The sequence below is a fragment of the Schistocerca nitens genome, chromosome 4, assembly GCF_023898315.1.
Source record: "Schistocerca nitens isolate TAMUIC-IGC-003100 chromosome 4, iqSchNite1.1, whole genome shotgun sequence".
NCBI lineage: Eukaryota > Metazoa > Arthropoda > Insecta > Orthoptera > Acrididae > Schistocerca > Schistocerca nitens.
Genome location: NC_064617.1, coordinates 337,272,258 through 337,296,033, shown reverse-complemented (window position 1 = coordinate 337,296,033; position 23,776 = coordinate 337,272,258). Strand labels below are relative to the sequence as shown.

The 23,776-nt window shown below is 43.3% G+C and overlaps 1 protein-coding gene across 1 annotated transcript in view; it reads right to left on the bottom strand.

Moving 5' to 3' along the window:
- The window catches only part of LOC126251647 (death-associated protein kinase related-like), a 239,106-nt gene that overhangs the window by 2,422 nt on the left and 212,908 nt on the right, over positions 1-23,776 (bottom strand). The window contains exons 2-6 of the mRNA XM_049952200.1: positions 6,647-6,859; positions 3,943-4,081; positions 3,117-3,243; positions 2,782-2,830; positions 579-758 (exon numbers count right to left, since the gene is read on the bottom strand). Coding sequence (XP_049808157.1) covers positions 579-758; positions 2,782-2,830; positions 3,117-3,243; positions 3,943-4,081; positions 6,647-6,859 — 708 coding nt within the window. The remainder of the gene's footprint in view (positions 1-578; positions 759-2,781; positions 2,831-3,116; positions 3,244-3,942; positions 4,082-6,646; positions 6,860-23,776) is intronic.

Here is a 23,776-nt window from a genome sequence, read left to right as displayed (position 1 = left end):
GACATACACACTACTTATTTCTGCAAAAAAGTGCATCTTCTCAAACCAAGAGAGAGAGAAATATATGTTGTGCACTTTATATGGGAGTCAGTGAACTGATAGAGTGCATGACCTCAGATGGAAATGTTTATATAGTAGATTACTGTGTAGATTGGTGAATGCTAAATAAGAACTGCTGAGTCTTTGTCATCATCTGAAGTATTCTTTAATGTATATGGCTGCTAGTTTTCTGGCTTCTTCATTTAATGTTATCCAAAAATAAAGACTGCTTGAAAAGGGTAAATTCTATTGTAAAAGGAAGTAGCAATAACTGACATTTGTACACTAAATGACAAGATAAATGAATTTAAGTAAATTTTAAGTAAAAACATTCCTCATGAGGTGAGAGAGAAGTTATAAAAATGGCGAGATAGTGCCTGTTTTACAACTAAAAAAGAAACAGGTTTTTTATTCATTATTATTTCAATTACAGTGTAAATCTGGATACTGACTACCTGTTACAAGACAGTATCATAATGTTTTTATCTTACGTGTATGAACTGTAGAGTTCTACTGTAACACAATGAAGTTGTACCTACCTAGGGTCTTTCACTATGAGTTTGCACATGAGATCTTTAGCATCCTCAGATATATCCTCGAACAAGTCTTCGGGGAAATCGAGGATGCATTTAGATATGTTGCAGAATGTCTCTTGTTTTGTATCCCCACCAAATGGAGAGCACCCTGTGAGTAGCACATAAAGCAGGACGCCAACAGACCTGTAAAAACAATTTGCATTGCTTCTAACATATGGTTGAAATACAGTCTATACAATTTTACTGTTTGTCTCAGTGATCATACATCATCAAAATCTTTCATTTACAAGCTATACAGTGAAACCTCTATATAACATTTTTCAAGGGACCACAAATTCTGAACACTGTATAGAGGAAAACACTATAAAGAGGAAGGCTTCCAATTAATAATTATAGGGCATTACTGAAGATCAGGATACCAGTAATCAGCTTTGACAAATGGTGCCATAGATGACATTTTAAATTTTCACAACACTATAATGTGCTATTCATTGCAAATGATCAATGTATCAAATGATTAGTGTTTTGTAATTAAAACATAGGGCCTGGTAGGTGAATAGGTGAAAGTAAATTGATCAGTTTGTACTGTAAAAAGTTATAACAGATTCTTAAGATATGGCATCATTGTCCAAAGCTGACAGGTGGTATCCCATTCTTCAGTTGACCCAATTATAGAATATGAGCCAAATTTTGTTTATGATATACTGAACATATTACATAAAAACACAGTAAATGATACAGATTAAAAAAGATTAAGTTACAAAAAAATAACTCTAATAATTAAATTATGAAACGGAACTTAAATTTGCACAAAACTCTAGGAACCTATGCAATCTGAAAACCACATACCTATGATTTTTTAAAATATTCAAGCAAGCATGTTTGTTTTCTATTTCTCCTAGACTCTACGGCAATCATTTCCTGCTCCAAATGAGCAAGTTGAACTACTGTTCTGTCCTCATGTCTATGGGCCATCATATATCTCCTGAATGTTTCAAAGGCTTCAGCTGCCTTAGTATATGAGGGAACAGGGTCATCTTCCTTGTCACTGTCACTTTCACTACCACTGTTATTCTTCAAGCTTCTCTCTGCAGTCAGCTCCTCAATACTTTGTACTCCTGTGGTTGCCATGTTGTCATCCACAGACATAAAGTCCTCAAAAGTGACAGAATCACTGCCTATTAATTCCTGAAACTCTTGCAAATCACCTGCAACATCTTCCACAGGAGCTAGCTGCCATCTCATTCTGACAGAATCCTGCTTTTGCGAAACAGTTTTTAAAAGTTTCAGCACTGACTTCCCTCCATGAGTGCATAATTAAATTCATTGCCTGTGAAATATTCAGCTTCACTTGTGAGCTCTGCTGGCTTCCCAGTTTTCTTTGGTCAAAGCCTTTTTTACAAGGGCTGCCCTATATGTAACCTTAAGGGCTTGTGTTATTCCCAAGTCCAAAGGTTGCATATGGCTGGTGCAGTTGGGTGGCAGGAAAATTACTTTCACATTTCTCAGAAAGGATACGTCTGGTGGATGTGCCGCACATCTATCCACAAACAGCAGCACTTTTCTTGCAGCACTCTTCTTCTACTACAAGCTCATTGCTTTTGATGTTTTAGGAGAAGGTATATGGACCAAAACAAGAAAAAAGTGCAGTAAACATGGGCTCTAAAATGCATACCATCAGAGCTATGAGCACTTGTTGAGTAGAAGGGATTTGTTTCAGACGAGCGAAGACAAGCAAGTACTAACAGCTAAAGAGTGTGCATTTTAAACTCGATTTTTACTAGACTTTTTTTCTTGTTTTGCGTACTACTTCATTAGAAGAGCTCTGTTTATTATCAAAAATAAACATTGCTCATACCTCTTCTGGTATGCATTTTAGATCCCATATTTACTAGACTTTTTTACTTACTCCTGTATAAGGAACCTTTTCCTAAAGTTTGTCAGTTTTTTTGTGATAGCCTGTATGTTTCTAATACAAATGTTTATTCTATCACAGTTTGATTTCTGACTCAATTTTAAACCGCCATGCTTAAATTTCTGACCCTGTATTACACAATAAGAAGCAGGAGAGTCTTAAGAATAGGTGTTTAAACTGTTAGAGCATAGTGTTGTGTCACTGTACAGTGTGTTTAATACCTAAAAGACCACAAAATCTCATGTTACATTTTCATAAATTGAAAAATGTAGTTTTATATCAATTACTTACCACATATCTGTTGCGAGACTGATAGGCTCAAAATTGAGGACCTCTGGAGCTGCAATACAAACAAAGGACTTTCATTACTAACTTCATAGAAACAGAACACAACAATATCGTCTAGATGCAAGATTGCATCACTACTTGTAAAAATACTTGTTGCTGAATTACTGAAATACTAAGTCTTATAGAGAAACTGATAATTAATGACAGAGGCATTTAGTCTTGTAAAGATGTTAGAAATGCCCGCGATCTATAGTGAATCATAATGAGACAGTCACTTCTACAAAATCAGCAGTAGAAAATCATATTACACAGCTTATAAACTGTAATAGATAGCTTACCAACATAATCAGGTGTTCCCAGCATATCACGAATGTCAGCTCCTTGACTGATATACCGAGAGATGCCAAGGTCGCACAACTTTACTTCACAGTGTGGGAACTCATCTGTCAGAACTAAGTTTTGAGGCTGAAACAGTGAATTTAGGAATAACTAGTTTAGGAAAGCTACAGTTCTTTTAATTCATAAACTAAAATTGCTTTTTAGAGACTGACTTAATGAATATGCAAACTAAACACATTTCAGAATTTGTGTTCATAACTTTGAGATAAAATATTTTATAATCCGTAATTTTTATAACTAATGATAGTACCCTAACTAAGCTATGAAAACAGCTGCTATGAATCTAAGATTCGGTATTATATAGACAGCAGTGTTTTGATGCGCTGAACACATTCTTGTAATTATACAGTAGGATCAAAATAGTATACAGCATTCTAGTAATTTTCAGCAATATCTTGAATAACAGTGTAATTCTTGTGTAATAAGTAGCAGAAATGCCAGTAGTAATCAATTTTATCTTAGCAGTGAGCTACCCAATACAAATACATACTGAAGTTGCAGACAGGAAGTGAAATGAATTACAATTTTGAGTTAATAGCCTTGCTTGATGAGCAATATTGCATAATTAAATGTATATCTATAATTTTTCTTTTGTGGATTGCAATAGTTTTAGCACATACTGTTAAGTTTACTTAAACCTATGTAAATCTGCACTGCATTTAACAAAAATAATAGGAATTACATTTCACCATATGTGACCACCACATAGTATTTTGAATGTTGGATAATCATGCAAGTGGCTTACAGCAGCACTAGTATGCCTACCTTGATGTCAAGATGTGCCACATTTATGGAGTGTAAGTATGCTAGGCCATCCAGTATTTGCCGCATCAATCGACGCACCTGCCGCTCCTCGGGCACTTCGTCTCTGTCTAGAAGCATTTGAAGTTCACCTCCAGGAGCACTGGAAATAGTTTTCATTGAATTATATACCAGTCTTGCTGCACTGTTATTTATTAATTTTCATCATTTTACAATTGTGTTTTAAACACAAAAATTTGATATTTTATCATAAACTAAGAATAATGAGTAATGTGTGTCAAATATAGAAATAAAAACTGACTATTCAGCATTAGTCTGGCAATATGGTATAGTTTTAAGAATTGCTGTAGAAAATTTAGTCCACATATGTTAGCAACTCCAAGCATTAAGTAAAGAAGAGAAGCAAGGGTGAGGAAGTGGACGTCATATTGTTCCTTCACTTTCCAGTTGCACATAGTGGCGAGTGAGGTGGCCTCCCATATTATAACCTTTGGGGACAGAGTAATGTATTTATTGCTTGGCTCTAAACTGGTTACTGTATGAAGAGATATTCAGAATTTTCAATACATATGATTTACAAACCACTCTAATGGTGCAACCCACAGATTCCTTCAAACAAATGTTTCATTGCTACTGAAGCTTCCAAGTGTTGTATCACATGGTATTACTAAAACTCTGCAGTAGTTTGCTTGTTATCCTTGGGCAATGATACTGAAGGTGGAGACATGCTCCACTCCAGAGTGCTGAAAAGTTTTAGTGATATCCTTCAACACAGTCCCCATTAGTGACATATATCACAGGGTTATAATAGCACAATATGCATCTTTTGTGTTGAGTGGGAAATGTCTATGTGTTTGAAAAAGGGATACACACTAAAATCCTACCTGATACATAAAAACATTATAGAAGAATGAGATAAAAATGAGGGCTGGAATGTAGGTATAGTACAGTGTACAATATTCACATTCAAAGTAACAATGTAGACTGAAAGAGTAACATGTGTACATATGTTGGAAGTGCAGCTTGTAAACTAAATAACTTACTGTGTATTTTCATTAAGAACTGGTGCCAAACACAAAGAAAGTAGTGGCCAAGTAATTCCAAAATATTAACGCAATTTATGTGACCATGTAATTCTACTTTTCGTTAACAATTGCTTGTTCAGTCTGATGCAAATAAATATTTTGTGGTTGCTTTCGAAATACGCTCATCAAGATCTGTTAGTTACTGTAGTATACACTACCCACAGCTATAGTTGGACATACTGTGATAGTACGCAAGTCACTGATCAGTTCTGGACTGTGGTTTGGACAACTGGAGGTATTGTACCGTAATCGTGTATGTTGCTGTAAATGTATTTGTCACAATAAAACGTAGGCCCACCCACTACTATGACATGTTAATATAATTTTGAGCTATTGCAAGACAGAAAATACCTAACAGTTATTTATTTTGTGAGTACGAGAATAGGAGTAGCAACATTTCTGTTATGAAGAGTTCTCGTGATTTCCGGTCTGGTGCAGCCCTTTCAATTTGATGTCTCTAGTAAGTTTTGGAGATTATTTATTCAAGCAGCTTCTCATTCGATCCCATTTGAATGAGTGACGCTCATTCTAGATCTTTCCTCCACAGAAAAATCTGAGGCGGTTACCGATAACCAAGTCTGGTGCTTCCGCTATATTGGTGTTCTGTGGCTTCCGCACCATATCAGTCGCAAAAATGTTTAACTCCTAAACAGAATACGTTTCGTAATATTAAATGGACATTTTATTTAAATGTTTATAGCAAACTTGTTCTATAGCTATACTTAATTCAATATTCATTTCATATAATCTAACTGTCCCTCACACTTTCTACAAGAGTTATGGGAATCAGTAGTGCTGCTGTTAACAACGGTTATTGATACATGGAGATTAAAAAAACCACCCTGTAAATACTTGCGGTCAAACTACAAGGATAATGAATGAAAAAAGGTATCAAGGAGTAGTTTGTTATTTATTTTTTGGTAGTATTTGCGGAGACATGGAGATCAATTGCCACTGCTGCTACATATAGTACTTCATTTATCATGACAGAACTTCAGCGCAGTAGCGTCCGTAGTTGAAACTGATGGGTAAATTGCCCGTGTGTGGCGGAGCCGAAGTGAGCCTTGCGGGCTATATCCCGACCCCCTAAGATGGGACTTACCTACACAATAACAGTTTGTACCCAGTACAATGGAAAATTGGTTTACGTATTGATTTTATACTCGATTTCGTTCATGCAAGTATAAAATAATTTTTACCCTCAATGAGAAACGAGTGCTGTAAATGAGGGCATTTGTCTTACACGTTGGGTAACGACGCACTGTAATAATGGCACATGCGGGTAGAATAAAATCTGTCAACGCCTATACTTTGTTTGCAATTGGAATATTTGTCATTTACTCCTCATGCTTTATTTGTTTGTGTAAAGTTGGCGTATGAAAACAAAGCGTCAGTTCCATATGAATGTGTTCTAAATGAGTCCTTTTGTGTACGGGAAAAGTTTAGAAAGATGAGTATTCGAAACCTTCTGATTCTGTCGGTATCGATACTTTTCCCGTATCGATACCAAATATTGTATCGAATCTTGTATTGGAATGCACGTATCTATGAGACAGTGGGATTGACATTGTGAACTGAGAAAGGAAGAGCGAGTGTATGCGGAAAAGAGAAAAGCTACTTACAGTTCTAGCAACAGCACCATATCGCTCTCGCTCTCGAAGACCTTGTGCAGCTGGACGATACGCGGCGAGCCGGCGCACGCGTCTAGAATGGCGACCTCGTGCAGGATCTCCGGCCGCAGGTCCTCGGATCGTCTCCTCTTGCGCAGGAACTTGGCTGCGTACCGCACACCCGTCGTCCGGTGGCGGCACATGCGCACAGCAGCGTACTTTCCCCTGCACAGACAGCATACGAACGTCTTGGTGACTTCAGAGTTACGAGATGTGAAAGATATACAAGAGGAACACTTCGTGAACTAAATGCGCAGGTATAAGTTTTGCTTTTGATTTTCTGTGCTTAACTTCCGTAGTCAATTAGTTATTTGCATGTACGGTGGATCATAATTGTGATCTGTCGCTATGAATATTTATTTACAGTGATTTATACTAACATCTCTCTCTCTCTCTCTCTCTCTCTCTCTCTCTCTCTCTCTCTCTCTCTAAAACAGACACACGTGTACCATATTATTCCATATTTAGAAATTCTTTTATGGAGTAGAAGTAGCTCAAACAAGAAGAAGTTATTAAGCACACGTATTTTTAGCTTCTGTTTGAAGTTACTTTTATTACGTATGAGATTCTTCACACAAGCTTCATCAAAATAAACCAACACCCGTGTAAGATAGAAAGACAGAGGAGCGAGAAAAAAGAAAGCGCCGTTACAGTACTGTTATATCTATTACGTAGTTTATATCTGAATCACTTCCCCAGTTTCCTCGTTGAATGGCTAGATTGCTCGTGCGCCTACAGTCCACCAATGAAAATGAAAGTAAAACACAACTTTTAGGAACAACTACTTTCATTATTTCGTGGACAAAACATATTTCGAAAACAAGGTTGCATCCTCAGATGCCGTGTAAAAGTGTTGCAAATATATGGTATCTACGAAGTCATAAAGTTGGTATGTTCTAACAGAATTTACACTTACACGTCATCGATGGCTTTTCAACGGTTACGCTTAATTAACTTTGCTCTTTTGCAGACTGGATAAATGACCACAGCATATGCCTCTTTGACACTGCAACTGAAGGAGAATCCATAAGCGTCAAAATACCTAACTGAGGTCTGTGATTTATCGGAAACTTATTATTCATCGATCCTGTGCATTGGTCCTTATTTGCGAAGTTAATCTGCGCTCTCTGTAACCTATTAGCTTCGAAATTTAACAAATGTTATACCTCATTTTGTGAATATTTACTTTGCTGGGTATTGAAGTCAAATCACTCCTCGAATGTTTGTGTTTCACTCCGTCACTGACAATCTGTTTCCTAAATCTGAGTCTTGTTCGCTCGAGAGTAACTGTAGAAGCGTAGTAAACGAAGCATTCCCAGCCTGACCAGAAGAAATTATCATCACTGATACTGCAACATAGAAGTGTGCTGCTTGTCATGAGTGATTGAATAACGCGTAAGAATATAGAAACAATTAATGGAAATCTGGACCGTCGTTCTCTAAATATATCCCACCATAAAAAAAAACGACGAACTCAAGAGTCGACAACAAATTTTATGAATAAGGTCTCCTAACCTTTGATAGATCAGTGAGGTAGACGATACTCGCTCGTCGACTCCGTGCACATGTATTGTCTCGTGTAGATGAGCCGCTTTATCCGCTAGTGACTGAGGGCAAGCGACGCAAGCGGCTAAGAATAGACGCTTTGTTAAGTGACAGGCGCCGCGGAAGCCAAAATTGATTTACAAAGTCCTTAAGTGGGAAGAAAACAACTTCGCTGATTAAGACAAATGTCCGAAGCGCCAAACGAGACGCATTTGAGCCTCCAGTGTCGAACACGTCTTTGACGCGGTCCGAATGTGGCGTAATTGGCTGGTCAGCCAGACAATTCACGCTCGGAGACTGACAAAGGTCTACTGGAAATACTCTGAAGCGAGTGGCGGACTTCTCAGTTGTTCCAACACGCAAATGGGCGATACCTGAACACTATTCTTTTTCACCAACACACTTTACAGTTGTCCAGATGGAGTTTGGCAATGAAGAGCGTTCATGTAGTTTTCCAGTTATCTGAGTTTTCTCGGACTGATTTAGTTCTTACCCGTTTGCTTGTCGGGAGTCAGCATCACAATTTTTGGTCGAAGGTTATTCCATAATGTGGGCGTCATCCTCAAAACGTGGTAGCTATTTTCATCGTATTTCCTTTTTCTTTTGTTTCCTTAAATAATGGCGAAATTCACCGCCTGGGCTTGTATCGCTTTAAGAACTACTTCTTGCTAGCGTATCTCGATCGTGAGGTGTTCAAAGGGAAATTGTTATCCTCTCTTACGCAAGGGTTTATCAGTTAATGAAGCGAGCGTTTGTCTTGATATCTAAGTTGTGTATTCGCATGCAACACTGCTTCAAAACGCTGTACAATAGTCCATCTGTAAAAAGCAAACAACGTAGGATAAGTTGAAAATTCGAATAGAAACAAGCTTCAAGACGCTGTACAATAGTCTGTCTGCAAAAAGCAAACAACGTAGGATACGTTGAAAATTCGAATAGAAACAAGCTTCAAGACGCTGTACAATAGTCTGTCTGCAAAAAGCAAACAACGTAGGATACGTTGAAAATTCGAATAGAAACAAGCTTCAAGACGCTGTACAATAGTCTGTCTGCAAAAAGCAAACAACGTAGGATACGTTGAAAATTCGAATAGAAACAAGTTTTCGGATTGCCATTGCGGGTTAGCAGAGGAAAAAGCAGCGTAAGAGACGATACTGTCGGAATTGGTAGCCATTGCCTTCCCCCAAACTGCGAACAGTCACCAAGCTTGTTAGGAGACGGCTACAGATTTTACATATAATCAAAAAACGCAACTCGCAATTTTTCGTACAACACTGCGTAATTCGCGGGGAGGACAAAACTTAATCCGACCAAAAGCTCTCGAGTTTATAGACGGGTGGCAGTGTTAAAAAATCCGAGAGCTTTTCACCAGTAGGGAAAATCTACATTCACGCAAAACTTACTTTGTTACGGTTCCGTATCTGAATTGGTGAAAACGGAATCCCTCTGTCTGTCCGTCCGAGTGTTAAAAACCCTGTTTTCCTCTATGAAGGATAGACGTATCAAGTTAAAATTTATGTCACGTGATAACGTCATCGGTCTCTTGACCGTGTAAAAAAGTGAAACTTCTAAGTAAGTGCAATCAAAAGATACGACCATTTCTGTCACATTTTTCGTTACGTCCTAACTCATCAAAACTTGCGGTGTACTTCCCTTTCACCTATAATCATGAAATTTGGGAAGCAGCAAGCTTTCACACTACAGCCAAAGAGAAATCCAAAAATTGTTAATTTGTAATGCAAAATAATATTTTTGTCATCTGTTAAAGGACTGTCTGTTCGTCCATCTGTTAAGAACCCTTTTTTCAGGAACGGATAGACGTGTCAAGTTGAAATTTAAGTCACGGTCTAAGGTCTATGGTCCGTTGGCGGAATAATAAAAGTTAGCTTCTAAGTCAGTGCAACATAAAGATCAGCCGTTTCTGACATATATTTTGATACAAACTCACTCATCAGAGTCTATACGGTACTTCTCCCTGGGCTAGAATCGTACTATTTGGCGAGAAGCAAGGTTCCACTGTACAAGTAAAGGAAAAAAAAGTCCGAAAATTGTGAATCTGTAATTACATCACACGAAAAAAATTTATCATTTGTTATCCGACTTCAGACTTAAAATTAAAACATTTTCGAAAGATTTAGAGTCCCTGGGACCGATATATTGCCAGTATAAATGTCGATAACAGGCCAAAATCGTCGAGATCATCGATTCCCGGAATGGATGAACTGTCTGTATACATAATAATTCTTTACGGAAGCCTCAGTGCACGAGACATACTAGCATCTGGCCGTTTTTTCTTACTTTCGCCCAGAAATGCTCCGGTTCTTTTGTAGTACCATCGGTGGGTGTGTGCGTTTTTAAATATACACACATCAAAAAAGTAATGCATCATCTCGGTTCCGAGAGTTCCGGAACCTGTACAGAAAATTTGAATGGAGATCAACATAAACATCATTTCCGCCCTTTTTATTGCTCATGAAAACCACACACTGCATGTTGTATCACCATACAGCGATACCTTCAGAGGTGGTGGTCCAGATTGCTGTACACACCGGTTCCTCTGATAACCAGTAGCACGTCCTCTTGTACTGATTCATGCCTATATTCGTCGTGGCATACTATCCACAAGTTCATCAAGGCACCGTTGGTCCAGATTGTGCCACTCCTCAAGGCGATTCGGCTTAGATCCCTCAGAATGGTTGGTGGGTCACGTCGTCCATAAACAACCCTTTGCAAATTATCCCAGGCATGTTAGATATGGTTCATGTCTGGAGAACATGCTGGCCACTCTAGTCGAGCGATGTCGTTATCCTGAAGGTAGTCATTCACAAGATGTGCACGATGGGGGCGCGAATTGTCTCCCATGAAGACGAATTCCTCGCCAATATGCTGCTGATATGGTTGCACTATCGGTCGGAGGATGGCATTCACGTATCGTACGGCCGTTACGGTGCCTTTTATGACCACAGGCGGCGTACGTCGGCCCCACATAATGCCACCCCAAAACAGCAGGGAACCTCCACCTTGCTGCACTCGCTGGACAGTGTGTCTAAGGCGTTCAGCCTGACCGGGTTGCCTCTAAACAAGTCTCCGACGATTGTCTAGTTGGAGGCATATGCGGCACTCATCGGTGAAGAGAACGTAATGCCAATCCCGAGCGGTCCATTCGGCATGTTGTTGGGCCCATCTGTACCGCTCTGCATTGTGTCGTGGTTGCAAAGAATGACCTCGACATGGACGTCGGGAGTGAAGTTGCGCATCATGCAGCCTACTGTGCACAGTTTGAGTCGTAACACGACTTCCTGTGGCTGCACGAAAAGCATTATTCAACATGGTGGCGTTGCTGTCAGGGTTCCTCCGAGCGATAATCCGTATGTAGCGGTCATCCACTGCAGTAGTAGCCCTTGGGCGGCCCGAGCGAGGCATGTCATCGACAGTTCCTGCCTCTCTGTATCTCCTCCATGTCCGAACAACATCGCTCTGGTGCTCTCCGAGACGCCCGGACACTTCCCTTGTTTAGAGCCCTCCCTAGCAAAAAGTAACAATACGGACGCGATCGAACCGCGGTATTGACCGTCTGGGTATGGCTGAACTACAGACAACACGAAGCGTGTACCTCCTTCCTGGTGGAATGACTGGAATTGATCGGCTGTCGGACGCCCTCCGTCTAAAAGGTGCTGCTCATGCATGGTTGTTTACATCTTTGGGCGGGTTTAGTGACATCTCTGAACAGTCAAAGGGACTGTGTCTGTAATGCAATATCCAGTCAACGTCTATCTTCAGAAGTTCTGGGAACTGGGGTGATGTAAAACTTATTTTGATGTGTGGCTATTTGCCTAAACATGTACCGGTGATGGTAAGAGTGAACAAACTGTATCCAAACAGAAATAACCTACAAGTAGTTTATGAAGAATTCAAAGATAGGTTTATATAAAGAGTGTCAAAATTCCTTTTTTTCGTACAGATAAAGCATTATCAGAGCATAAACTAACCGGAATTGTGACAAGTGAATGCTGAGGCTAAATGGGAATCGAGCTGGTAACGTTTGTGTTTGTAATTTAACATTTGTCCTCCAAACCATCTATTCAGAGTTATATCTAAAGAAATGCATGTGAAGCAGCGATGTGGGAGTCACTCAAGTAAGCCATCTGAGAGTTCCATTCAGAGGGGTCATCGCGGGATGTCGCCTTTGGTTATGAACGGGACGTAAGAGGCTGCTGCCGAGCATAGCGGCCAAAGCTGCATTCTTGCATATTAAGCAGCCCGGCTAGGAATGCCGTTCCTCTCTGTGATTCCCCTTTTTGTTTCTCCTTTGGGTCTCAGCGCTCGCGTGCATTTCTCCACCGACGTCCGAAATACTGTACACGGACTTGCGAAACCAACAGTTGTCAGTAATTCGAATTGAGAGCAAACCGAACGTCTGTTATACTATAGTTTACTACTGAGCAGCGGTCTCTGGAGGCTGTGTGACTGAACGTTAGGAGCCTCTCTGTGACTTCTATGGGAAGTGCTCATATCAAAACCCATCCGTTGCGTTCACAATATTCGCAAGAGCGAACTTAATTCCCCTCCCGTTTCGAGCAGTGTTCAAGATACGGAAAACCACATTGAAAAATAAATGTCATGGGTGCCACCTCGTAAAGTTTTGGAGGAGCGAACAGAAAAAGAAAGAAAGGCAAGCCTGACGTACATGCACAATAACGTATCGCATGATGCGCGGAAGCTACATAACTCAGGAGCAGAACGCGATGGAGTCAAATCCCATCTGCCAGATCTCAGTTTGGTTCAAATGGCTCTGAGCACTATGGGACTTAATTTCTGAGGTCATCAGTCCCCTAGAACTTAGAACTACTTAAACCTAACTAACCTAAGGACATCACACACATCCATGCCCGAGGCAGGATTCGAACCTGCGACCGAAGCGGTCGCGCGGTTTCAGACTGTAGCGCCTAAAACCGCTGGGCCATCTCGGCCGGCTAAGACAAGTGTCTGAAGCACTTTTTAGGTCGGTTACTGCTGCTACTGCAATGGCAGATTGTCAAAATTTAAGGGAGGTAGCGATGAAGTGGGAATTTTCCCGTACGACCATTTCACGAGTGTACTGTGAATGTCAGGAATCCAGTAAAAATATGAAATCTCCGACATCGCTGCGGCTGGAAAAAGATTTTGCAAGAACGGCACCAACGACGACTGAAGAGAATCGTTCAACGTGACAGAGGTGCAACCCATCCGCAAACTGCTGCAGATTTCAGTGCTGGTCCTTCAACAAGTGTCAACGTGGGAATCATTCAACAACTTTCGGAGACAAAAGGCCTGGGACCGTCAATACATCACTGGACCGTTAATGAATGGGAACATGTTGCCTGGTCGGACGAGTCTCGTTTCAAATTGTATCGAGCGGATGCATGTGTACACGTATGGAGACAGCCTCACGAATCCATGGATCCTGCGTGTCAGCAGGGTTGGTTCAAATGGCTCTGAGCACTATGGGACTTAACTTCTGAGTTCATCAGTCCCCTAGAACTTAGAACTACTTAAACCTAACTAACCTAAGGACATCACACACATCCATGCCCGAGGCAGGATTCGAACCTGCGACCGAAGCGGTCGCGCGGTTTCAGACTGTAGCGCCTAAAACCGCTCGGCCATCTCGGCCGGCTAAGACAAGTGTCTGAAGCACTTTTTAGGTCGGTTACTGCTGCTGCTGCAATGGCAGATTGTCAAAATTTAAGGGAGGTAGCGATGAAGTGGGAATTTTCCCGTACGACCATTTCACGAGTGTACTGTGAATGTCAGGAATCCAATAAAAATATCAAATCTCCGACATCGCTGCGGCTGGAAAAAGATTTTGCAAGAACGGCACCAACGACGACTGAAGAGAATCGTTCAACGTGACAGAGGTGCAACCCATCCGCAAACTGCTGCAGATTTCAGTGCTGGTCCTTCAACAAGTGTCAACGTGGGAATCATTCAACAACTTTCGGAGACAAAGGCCTGGGACCGTCAATACATCACTGGACCGTTAATGAATGGGAACATGTTGCCTGGTCGGACGAGTCTCGTTTCAAATTGTATCGAGCGGATGCATGTGTACACGTATGGAGACAGCCTCACGAATCCATGGATCCTGCGTGTCAGCAGGGTTGGTTCAAATGGCTCTGAGCACTATGGGACTTAACTTCTGAGTTCATCAGTCCCCTAGAACTTAGAACTACTTAAACCTAACTAACCTAAGGACATCACACACATCCATGCCCGAGGCAGGATTCCAACCTGCGACCGTAGCGGTCGCACGGTTGCAAACTGTAGCGCCTACAACCGCTGGGCCACCTCGGCCGGCTGTCAGCAGGGGACTGTTCAAGCTGGAGGAGGCCACCAAACTCCCCAGACACGAATATTATTGAGCATATCTGGGATTCCTTACACCGTACTGTTCAGAAGAGATCTCCACCCCCTCGCCCTCGTACTTTTACGGATTTATGGACTGCCTGCAGGATCCATGGTGTCAATTCCCTCCAGGACTACTTCAGACATTAGTCGAGTCCATGCCACGTCGTTTTGCGGCACTTCTGGTGCTCGCGAGGGCACTGCACGATATTAGGCAGGTGTACGTGTTTCTTTGGGTCTTTATTGTATGTGTTTTGCCTAGTGTCTGTTCTAACCCCGACTGACAGCTACAACGTACTGAGGGCACTGATCAGCTGCCGTTCGTGGTCAGTACAGCAGCGCCACCTGCAGGCTTGGCTAGCTGCCGCATTTACGTCCACGCAAGCATTTCTCGCGGTGTTTCTATATTTTTATCTACCCACTGCAAGTACCCTCGCCATACCTGGTCTAACATGAAAATCGACGCTGAATGTTGTACGCGCAGTCTGAAGCTAACGCTGCAGACATAGGCGTCAGAAGGATGGTACTGGCCAGAGCGTCACGTGGTACACTATTCTTCGAGACTGGCTATCGCCCAATCGTCCGCCTTCTTAGATAGACATCACTAATGTGAATGTAGCCTTTTTCGGCGCACTTAAGTTTTCGTAAGTCCTGCTACGTTCATGTGATGAAGACGACAGACTCTCGGTGCTCCTGTGTGTGTGTGTAGTTGCGCAGAGGCGGCTGCTGTATCTCTGTGCTGACCCGGGCGGTCACGTGCACGCCCGGCTGGAGCGCAGCGGGCAAGGCCAACCAGTCTCAGGCAGCCTTGGCGGCTGCCCCCGGCGGCGCCGCCGAAGAACATATCGCGACAGTTCCAGGGGCGGCTGAGGAGCACAGCCGCCTCTCCCCTCCAGCTAACTGCGCTCCGCTGCCTGGCAGCTCATTCCTTTCCGCAATCGGACTGGTTTATTTTCAAGCAGCGTACGTACTGCTACAAATGATTACCTCACACTTGCCAAACTAGACACTCAAAAGCCGCGCCACGCTCGGCAGAAGCAAAACTTAACGAGGTAACAGCAACAATAGTGAGAAACAGTTCTGTCTGAATCTGTCGTCAAATGTTTCTTCGTTTGTAAACTCGCCCATCTTCTCGAGCTGAAATGGTGACGACTGTGGCAGGAGGAAAGAAAGCGGAACCTGTATCACCGTACAATGTGTCCACGAAGTTCCACAATCATTCCAAAAAAACCATTTACCTTATTGCAGATTTGAGCTACAGTGCATCAAAATGCCGACAGAGCAGCAGAAGGTGCTGTGTGCAATGTGGTACGTAAAATCCAAATTTGTGACAATGGTATCGCGGAATTATCGATCCCAGTAGAGGAGCCCACTACCGGCAAAAACAAACACAATGAGATTTTTCAAAAATTACAAAGAGACAAAGATCTTCCGCGAAGTGGACGTCCTCGTGTGTCCAAAGCACGTGTTGACAGAGTGCGAGATGCATTTCAATGCAGTCAGTTCGTCGTGCATCATGCGAATAGCTGCAAATGACACGTTTCTTGAGGGGAGGATGGGTCGTGATTGTCACATTGCATGGCCCACGCGCTCTCCCGATATGACACCATTAGATTTCATTTTGTGACGTTACGTCACGCATCAGAACACCAGGCAGTGACATTGTTCTCTTTCGCGCACGAATCAGCGAAGCATTCAGAATTGTTGGTGTTGCAATGATGACCCGCTCGTGTGCAGAACTCGAATATCGCCTTGATGTTCTACGAGCGACGAAATTCTGCCACAACAGAAAATAAAATCTTTGACAGCTGCCAAACGTTTTACAAGAAACGATGATGCCATAGCTCTGTTTCCAAGTTAGGACCTTTTGAAATGATACCGACTTTATCGACACCCTTTATATTTATTTATTCATCCGACTAGATGCTTCATAAAGATACTTGTATTATTAGGTGGGGTAACGTGAATAATTAAACTATTGTCATAAAAGCATAATGAAGGTGTGTCACCAGAGACTATTTTTGGAATCTAGACCAGGTAAAGAATTATGGGACCCTCAGTATGAAGGAGAGAGAGATCTATAAAACAAGGAACATAAAGCTTATCGAAGCACGGGGAAGTCATGCTGCCTCCATGCTGTCCTCTGCCTTTTCCTTTTCTGCGCTAATCTTTTCTTCTCTAAGCAACTATTACACCCTAGTTCCTCTACAATCTGTTTCGTGTATTTTGCTTGTCTGCCGCTCATTCCAAGTGCCAGTTTCGCGAGTGTCCTCAAAATTTGCGTTGTAGGGGGGGAGGGGGGGGGAAGCAATTCAGTTTCGTTCCACATGGCGAAGGAGTTTTAAGGTTTCATGAGAAATGCCTCACTAGTCAGTGTCATGGATGTTCTGATCTTTCTGCAAAAGCATAAACGCCTCTCTCTCTCTCTCTCTCTCTCTCTCTCTCTCTCTCTCTGTGTGTGTGTGTGTGTGTGTGTGTGTGTGTGTGGCGGGGAGGGGGGGTGGAAGGCTGCGAGTTTGGTTTGTGAAGATATTTTTTTCCCAAGATGGTTGGGGGCGGGTACCGCAGTGGCACTCTCCTCCCATACCTGTCGTTTGGAACGCCCTTGGCTATGTTAACTATTCTTGAATGCCCTAGAGGACGTCCCATTAACCTATCCCCTCTTCTATTAAAGGCCTGTTCTGTTTAGTACTTCTTTATTTTGTACTCTATGTGTCGTTACTTCTTCGATACAACACACTTGAAACGTTGGCAGTTCCTTCGTCTCCTGGCTTGGAAGAACCCCCTTTCAATCCACCGTTTGTTAGCGAAGATGATGCTCTTTTTGTGTTGTTTTCAATCTAGACTTTCTGCGAGGGAACTTTCTGGCCGCTAGAGGAGTGAAAACCAACTTGTGCAGCCCATTAATGAAGTGGAGATAGGCAGTGCCACTTTGTTTTGGCTGTAGCGTAATGCTGCTATTTCAACGCGTACTAAGAGTGTGATACACGCAGACAAACTTTATCTTTTCGAGATCATAATTATCACTTTACTACTACCCCTCGTGTGCAGCCGAACCCACTAAGTGGGGTCTTGCAGTCAACAGCACCGTACTTTATTATTGCTTCAGCACGATCGTTTCCAGCATGTGTAGCTGCTGCATGTGCTACACTGATCAGAATAATGAAACTAGACAGTGTATTCACGCGGGAGAGGATCAGACCAGTAGTGTTTACGGATTACGGGGACGATCTCGCTGGCTGTACCAGTGGGGCACAGGAGGGGTAGCGTATTAACTGGCCGGCTACCTGTTCCCACAGGCGACCGCGTCGCGTTGCATCCTTGTTTTTGCGGCGCCCGCGGATCGCGTGCACGTACGCAGACACAATGGCCCGCGCGTTGCGGTGCCTCCAGAAGAAAAAAGGGCCGACCAGACGGCAGCGGCGCCCACAAAGGGATAGCTGGTCGGCTTCCCGCTGCTAAAAACGGCCGCCGGCTGACGGCTGCAGGGTGCCACGCAAACGCCGCGCCCGTCGACGGTGACTCAGGCGAACGGCAAAAAAAACAGCCGGCGTCTTCCGAAATACGCGCCGCAGGCGCTCTGCAGTCCAACCGGCAATTAAGCGGCGCAGGAAGGTCGGCTGCAGAAGAAAGCTGGCCACTGCGACCGCACTTACTTGCCACACGGATCGCACAGCGCTGCGTTCGGCCGTGCTGCGAGGCGACAGTTCTGTTCCGCTTATGTTGTGGACTTCAGTCCGAACACTGCTCTGCATGCTAATATGTCTTGTGAAAATATCTCCGCTACCGGGGCTGGTGGTATAGCAACGACGGTCAGCCCGCAATTCCTTCTCCATCCGTAGAACAAACATTTTTCCACTCATCAAACACCACGCTATCGCACGGTTCAAGAACCTGATAACTGCCTGGCTCATCGGCGGACGGGGAGCGCTCCAAGCTCGACTTTCGGTACTATGTTCTGCAAGCTCACATCGCACTTGAACGACCCTAGAGCCGTTAGGGAAATCCATCCCTACTGAGCACAGTCGGGAAACGGTTAAGTGCGTTCCTGGAAACCGAAAGGTCGTGGGATGAATCCCGGTCAAACGACGAAACACTTCACCCTTTGTATACCCAGCCTACATCTCTGAATGATGTGAAAATTCAGCTCAGGAGTCTGTGCTCTGCCGGCATGTGCACTACAGAGGCAAAGAATTTTTGCTGACGACGATGTTTTTTGGACCTTCTATGCAAAGCATGGTCACGTTTCCAGATATTTAGGTGATTACCTAGAGGTAGGTGGTGTATTGTAACACCAAAAATGGTTCCATTTGAATTCAGCAGTAAATGCAACTGACGCCAGAGACCACGCAGAGTACATTTACCAAATAAAAAGAAACGCGCCCCGACTCAGAATCGAACCCCCGACCTCCTGCATGATAGCACAAAACGCTATCAACTGCACAGAACTACTGCTAAATGCTAACAGAGACAGCTATCGTATACGTGATTGCAGTTTTGCCAGACTGCCTATCTTTAACGTCCATTTACTGCCAGAAATAGGCGCAGGACGACATTTTGTGAGAGATGTTTTTGTATTGCTAGTATGTGAGGAATTGCGCGAATTTTTCTTCGCCTTGTATGTATAAACCATACCACGAAAGCGTCAGTCCCCATATTCAGAAATCTAGGAATATTCTTCAGCCCCTACGCACCGTTCCTGCAGGGACTGCGAAGATAAAATTGGACTAACTACAGATTGCGCAGAAGCATTTTAAGACTCATTCTTCCCGCGCTCGGAATGCGACTGTAGCGGGAAGGACCCTAAAGCGTGGCGCAGCCGGACGACTTCACAGTGGTCTCAGATTATGGTAAGGGTAACTGCGACGTTTATGTATCAGACTAACAGCAACGATCTCTTTGGTTGAACGTAAAGCCACCTCGTACGGGTAATACCTATTGATTATTTCGTTCAAAGAATTTTTCAGTTGCCTTATGTTAGTGAATAGTTACAAGCCAGTAAGTCGGCCTGTGTGGCCGATCGGTTCTGGGCGCTTCAGTCTGGAAACGCGCGATCACTACGGTAGCAGGTTCGAATCCTGTCTCGGGCATGGATGTGTGTGATGTCCTTATGTTAGTTAGGTTTAAGTAGTTCTACGTCTAGGGGACTGATGACCTCAGATGTTAAGTCTCATAGTGCTCAGAGCCATTTGAACCATTTTTGAACAAGTCATTAATTGATATTGGTGCACCTTTTGTGTGGCAATACGTTTTGCACTTTACTCCGCCTTTCTGCGCTGCACTAAAAGACGCCATCCTTCCAGAATATCCGAGGCTGGTCACTCACTCACTCACTGGCTACTTAGACACTGCCAATTGCGATGGATTACGCGGCGCGCCGCTCCGCGGATTAGTTGCGCAATCTCTTTAGGGGCGACCGCCGTATTCTGCAGAAAGACAAAACGAAGATGCGTCGTAAATTGGAATTTATCGAGCAATGAGACTGGGAGGGGCAGCGGGGCGTAAATCTTAATCCCAAGCGGCCGCCCTCTCCGGCGAGTAGCGCCGCCAGACAAACAAGTTGGCTGCGACCCGATTTATCTGCCATCTCGGCGCGCGCTTCGCATTTGCTCACTGCACGGCGCGATCGGTGCATCTCTGGCTTTTTATGCCGTCTCTGTTGACCGGCTAGGCGGCTTTCAATTACGGCCTAATCAGTTCGTGGAACAGGAGCGAGTACTGTTCCTTCTTGCAAACAGGAGCTAGTAATGGAGTTATGACGGAGGTCACGGTAATTGTGCAGATATACGGCAACGAGATAAACAGCTTTTGCGCTCCAAGCGCGACGTATGAAGCGCCGGCTAGAAGAAAAAACGACATATGAAATGTAGTAGGGGCTTAATATAGTGATATGTGGCGTTTATGCAGAAAATCCACTCATATATTCGTGTCAGTCGTGGGATTTCTTCTTTCTACGTAAGCGATCCGTCGGTCTTCGGGATATTTCGTGGATATTTCCCATGATCCTGAACAAAACCAGTTTCGTTTTCTGACAATAACATTTAAGATGTGGAACGGGTCGTGCGTCTCTGAGATTTAAAAACAGTTAAGTTCACTGTCAATTAAAAAAAAAAAAAACACACGAGATGATACTCGTAGCTATATTCTCCTTGATAATTAGAAGATATATTACTATCTTTAGTGACATTATATTAATCGTGAAACATGTCGAATGCAGTGCAGGGCCTTGTTTGTCTTCGTGGTGTGTGATGGATTATGTACCCGATCTTACGCAAGAAAAACAGTTCCTATACAGCAACACTATCACTGGAGTGGCATATTCATCAGCCACTGCTTGACAGTTTGGATCATTTGGCTTGAGAAATAAGTTTACAGTTCCATGACATTTCACATTCTTAAATTTGGGAGGAAAAAGAAGGACACACACACACACACAAAGAGAGAGAGAGAGAGAGAGAGAGAAATAAAGAAAGCAGAAAATACAAGCAAAAAGAAAGAAACTAAAAATGACACTTGTGCGTAGACGGAATGGGTTGACATTACCGCGGAGTCCAACACACTGTGTTTTGCTTGCACATGCGTTAGTTTCAAACTTCCGACTGGGCTACACAAGTCTGTCACTACAACCAGTCTTGAAGGTATTACTACGTTGTCTCAGTAATCGATTGACATCATTATCTCTGCTTTGTTGTGCCAAAATACATGGACGAAGAGGTAATCGCTAGTTACTGTAGCGTGTGTAGAGGTAAATGGAAATCAGGAAATCATCTCCTTAAACAAATGTGAGAAAATCTTCTTAAGAAAATAACTTCTTATTTGACGGGCGAGACGAATGACACTTATGCGTAGATGGAATGGGTTGACATTTCTGCGGAGTCCAACACACTTCGGGTAGTGTTTTGCTTGCACATTCGTTAGTTTCAGACTTCCGACTGGGCTACACAAGTCTGTCACTACAACCAGGTTTTTTTTCCTATCACATTCTTTGGCTTCGCCAGCTCTCAATCAAGTTCTAGTGCCGGGAGTGGACAGGAATGAAGCGGCGATAATGTAACGAAGAGCGCTGTTAGTAGCTGCGGGATATATGTGACACTGGAAGATTATTTTTTTTCATGATCACAAACATCTATGTTTGCTGTCGTCAGGTGATGGCACACTTCCTGCAAGAGATTTGAACTGATGTAATTTTTACGAGGCCGGTTTTTTTTATTTCTTCCCTTTATCACCTGAGTTAGTTAGCAGTATACCTTCCACTCCCAGTTCTTTAAAGAATCGAACTCCCGTGTGTAAAACATCTGAATGTTTATGACGTCATATCTCCTGAACTGAGGCCCCCGAGAAAGACAGGCCGTGGAGCGTACGTCACAGCACGTGACACCACAGGTTTTTTCGCGTGCCAACCAGTCTTCTATGGCGGGGAGCAAGTAACTGTTTCAGATGAGTTTCATAAGTCTTAACTGAGCATTTAAATGCATGCAATTCCTCGATAGCACACGACAAAATTGAGACCTTTAGTGGGTACCTTTCCAGTTAAATATTGATTTCCCGTGCGACCTGCACGCAGCCGAACGTTCTCGATGTGTGGCGGACAAGCCTACTAGTGTGACGTCACAAGTTCCTTGCAGTGCCCGTATATCTCGCTGGCCGCCGTCCTGAACTAAGTGTCGTACAGTGACATAATTTTGCAGCTACATCCAGTGGTATATGTGGATACTGCGTGCAAAATTATTGCGAATAGATTTGGTAGTAAAAAACAATTAAGTTAATACGTCAGTCCTGATGTTGAAGTTTTCCTGCGTGAACAGCGAAAATATAGTAGGCGATAAAATTTTTTTCTTATCATTATTCTTTTCTGGAACCTGTCAGCGAGAAAACAACGTTTCGAAAAGAATTGAAATTGTGTATTAAGTTTGTCGGAAGTTCTCAGTCACCGTATGAATATAGTCTGGATAATTTGCGCGCCGTGAGTTACACTGCCTCAAGATATAGACACAGTTTCTAACTGTAATACTTGTATTACTCCCTGAAACCTATAGGATAAGATTACACTTCTTGATGAATAGATTGTGAAGGCATTTTAATTTTTTACAAGTGGTCAATAACTATAGGAAATAACAGAAATCAAATTTTCGTCACCACAGGAAGTCGTAAGATAGTAGATTTGCAACTGAGATTGTGACCCGGGTTAGTCGTTTAGTAATACGAAGAACCCGGGTTTCAAGTTTACAGCAGCTTGCTAGTTTCGCGTGCGTGTTTCCAGAGGTGTCAATAATGCGCAAATGGAGCTCGGTTACGTGAGACTGTTTGAAGTCTGCGTGTGTACTGGTCAGTTTACGAGCGAAATATAGTGCCCATCAGCGAGTTGTAGCCGCTCGTTCATCCGCACGTTCCGCGCTTAAAAGCTCGGGCTGAGAGCGGAGGCTGGAACCGGCTGGAGTGTCCAGGCGTCCAGTGGCCGCGGCCTTGGAGCGACTCGCAGCGGCGCGGGTTCAACGAGGGTCAACGCCGGCCGGCCGGCTCAATCAGGGGCCCGACGCTCAACGCTCCGCGGCTACCGGCACGCGCGTCTTGACACCAATTTGTTGGCCGCCACTGATGGCTTCGTTTGTCGCCTTCTGCTGCCACCCGATGGCCGACCCCGGGACAGTGTCGCTTCTCAGTTTCGAAACGATAGCATCACCACCACCGCCATCACTACACATATATTCTCAGCGTGCAACATCATGTGCCTAGCCAGGATCACGAAAACCGTGACTGGGTGCTGACAGAGTCAAGCGTACGCCTCATGCCTCGGATGACGCAGTCATACTGCAGGCAGAGGTACGACTGCGTATATACAACGCAAAACAGTGAAAAGCTGTCTGCTGATTGTGTGTGTGCGGATTATCCCATTTGCGGGTTATCAGAGTATAGCTCGACGATTTCATGAAAAAACAAATAACAAAGGCTGAAATATTATCATAGCTAGAAAGCTATAGTACCAAGAAACGTCATACTGCTACTCGTCTCACCGTCATTGTGAAATAAATTGCCCATTGTAAAGACATATTAGACAGAAACGACAGCTAGTGGTTAAACAGCGATGCTTGTGAACCAGGATTTGAGCAGCTAAGTTACACGGATACGCTGAATGAAGTGAGTTCGACATAGGGA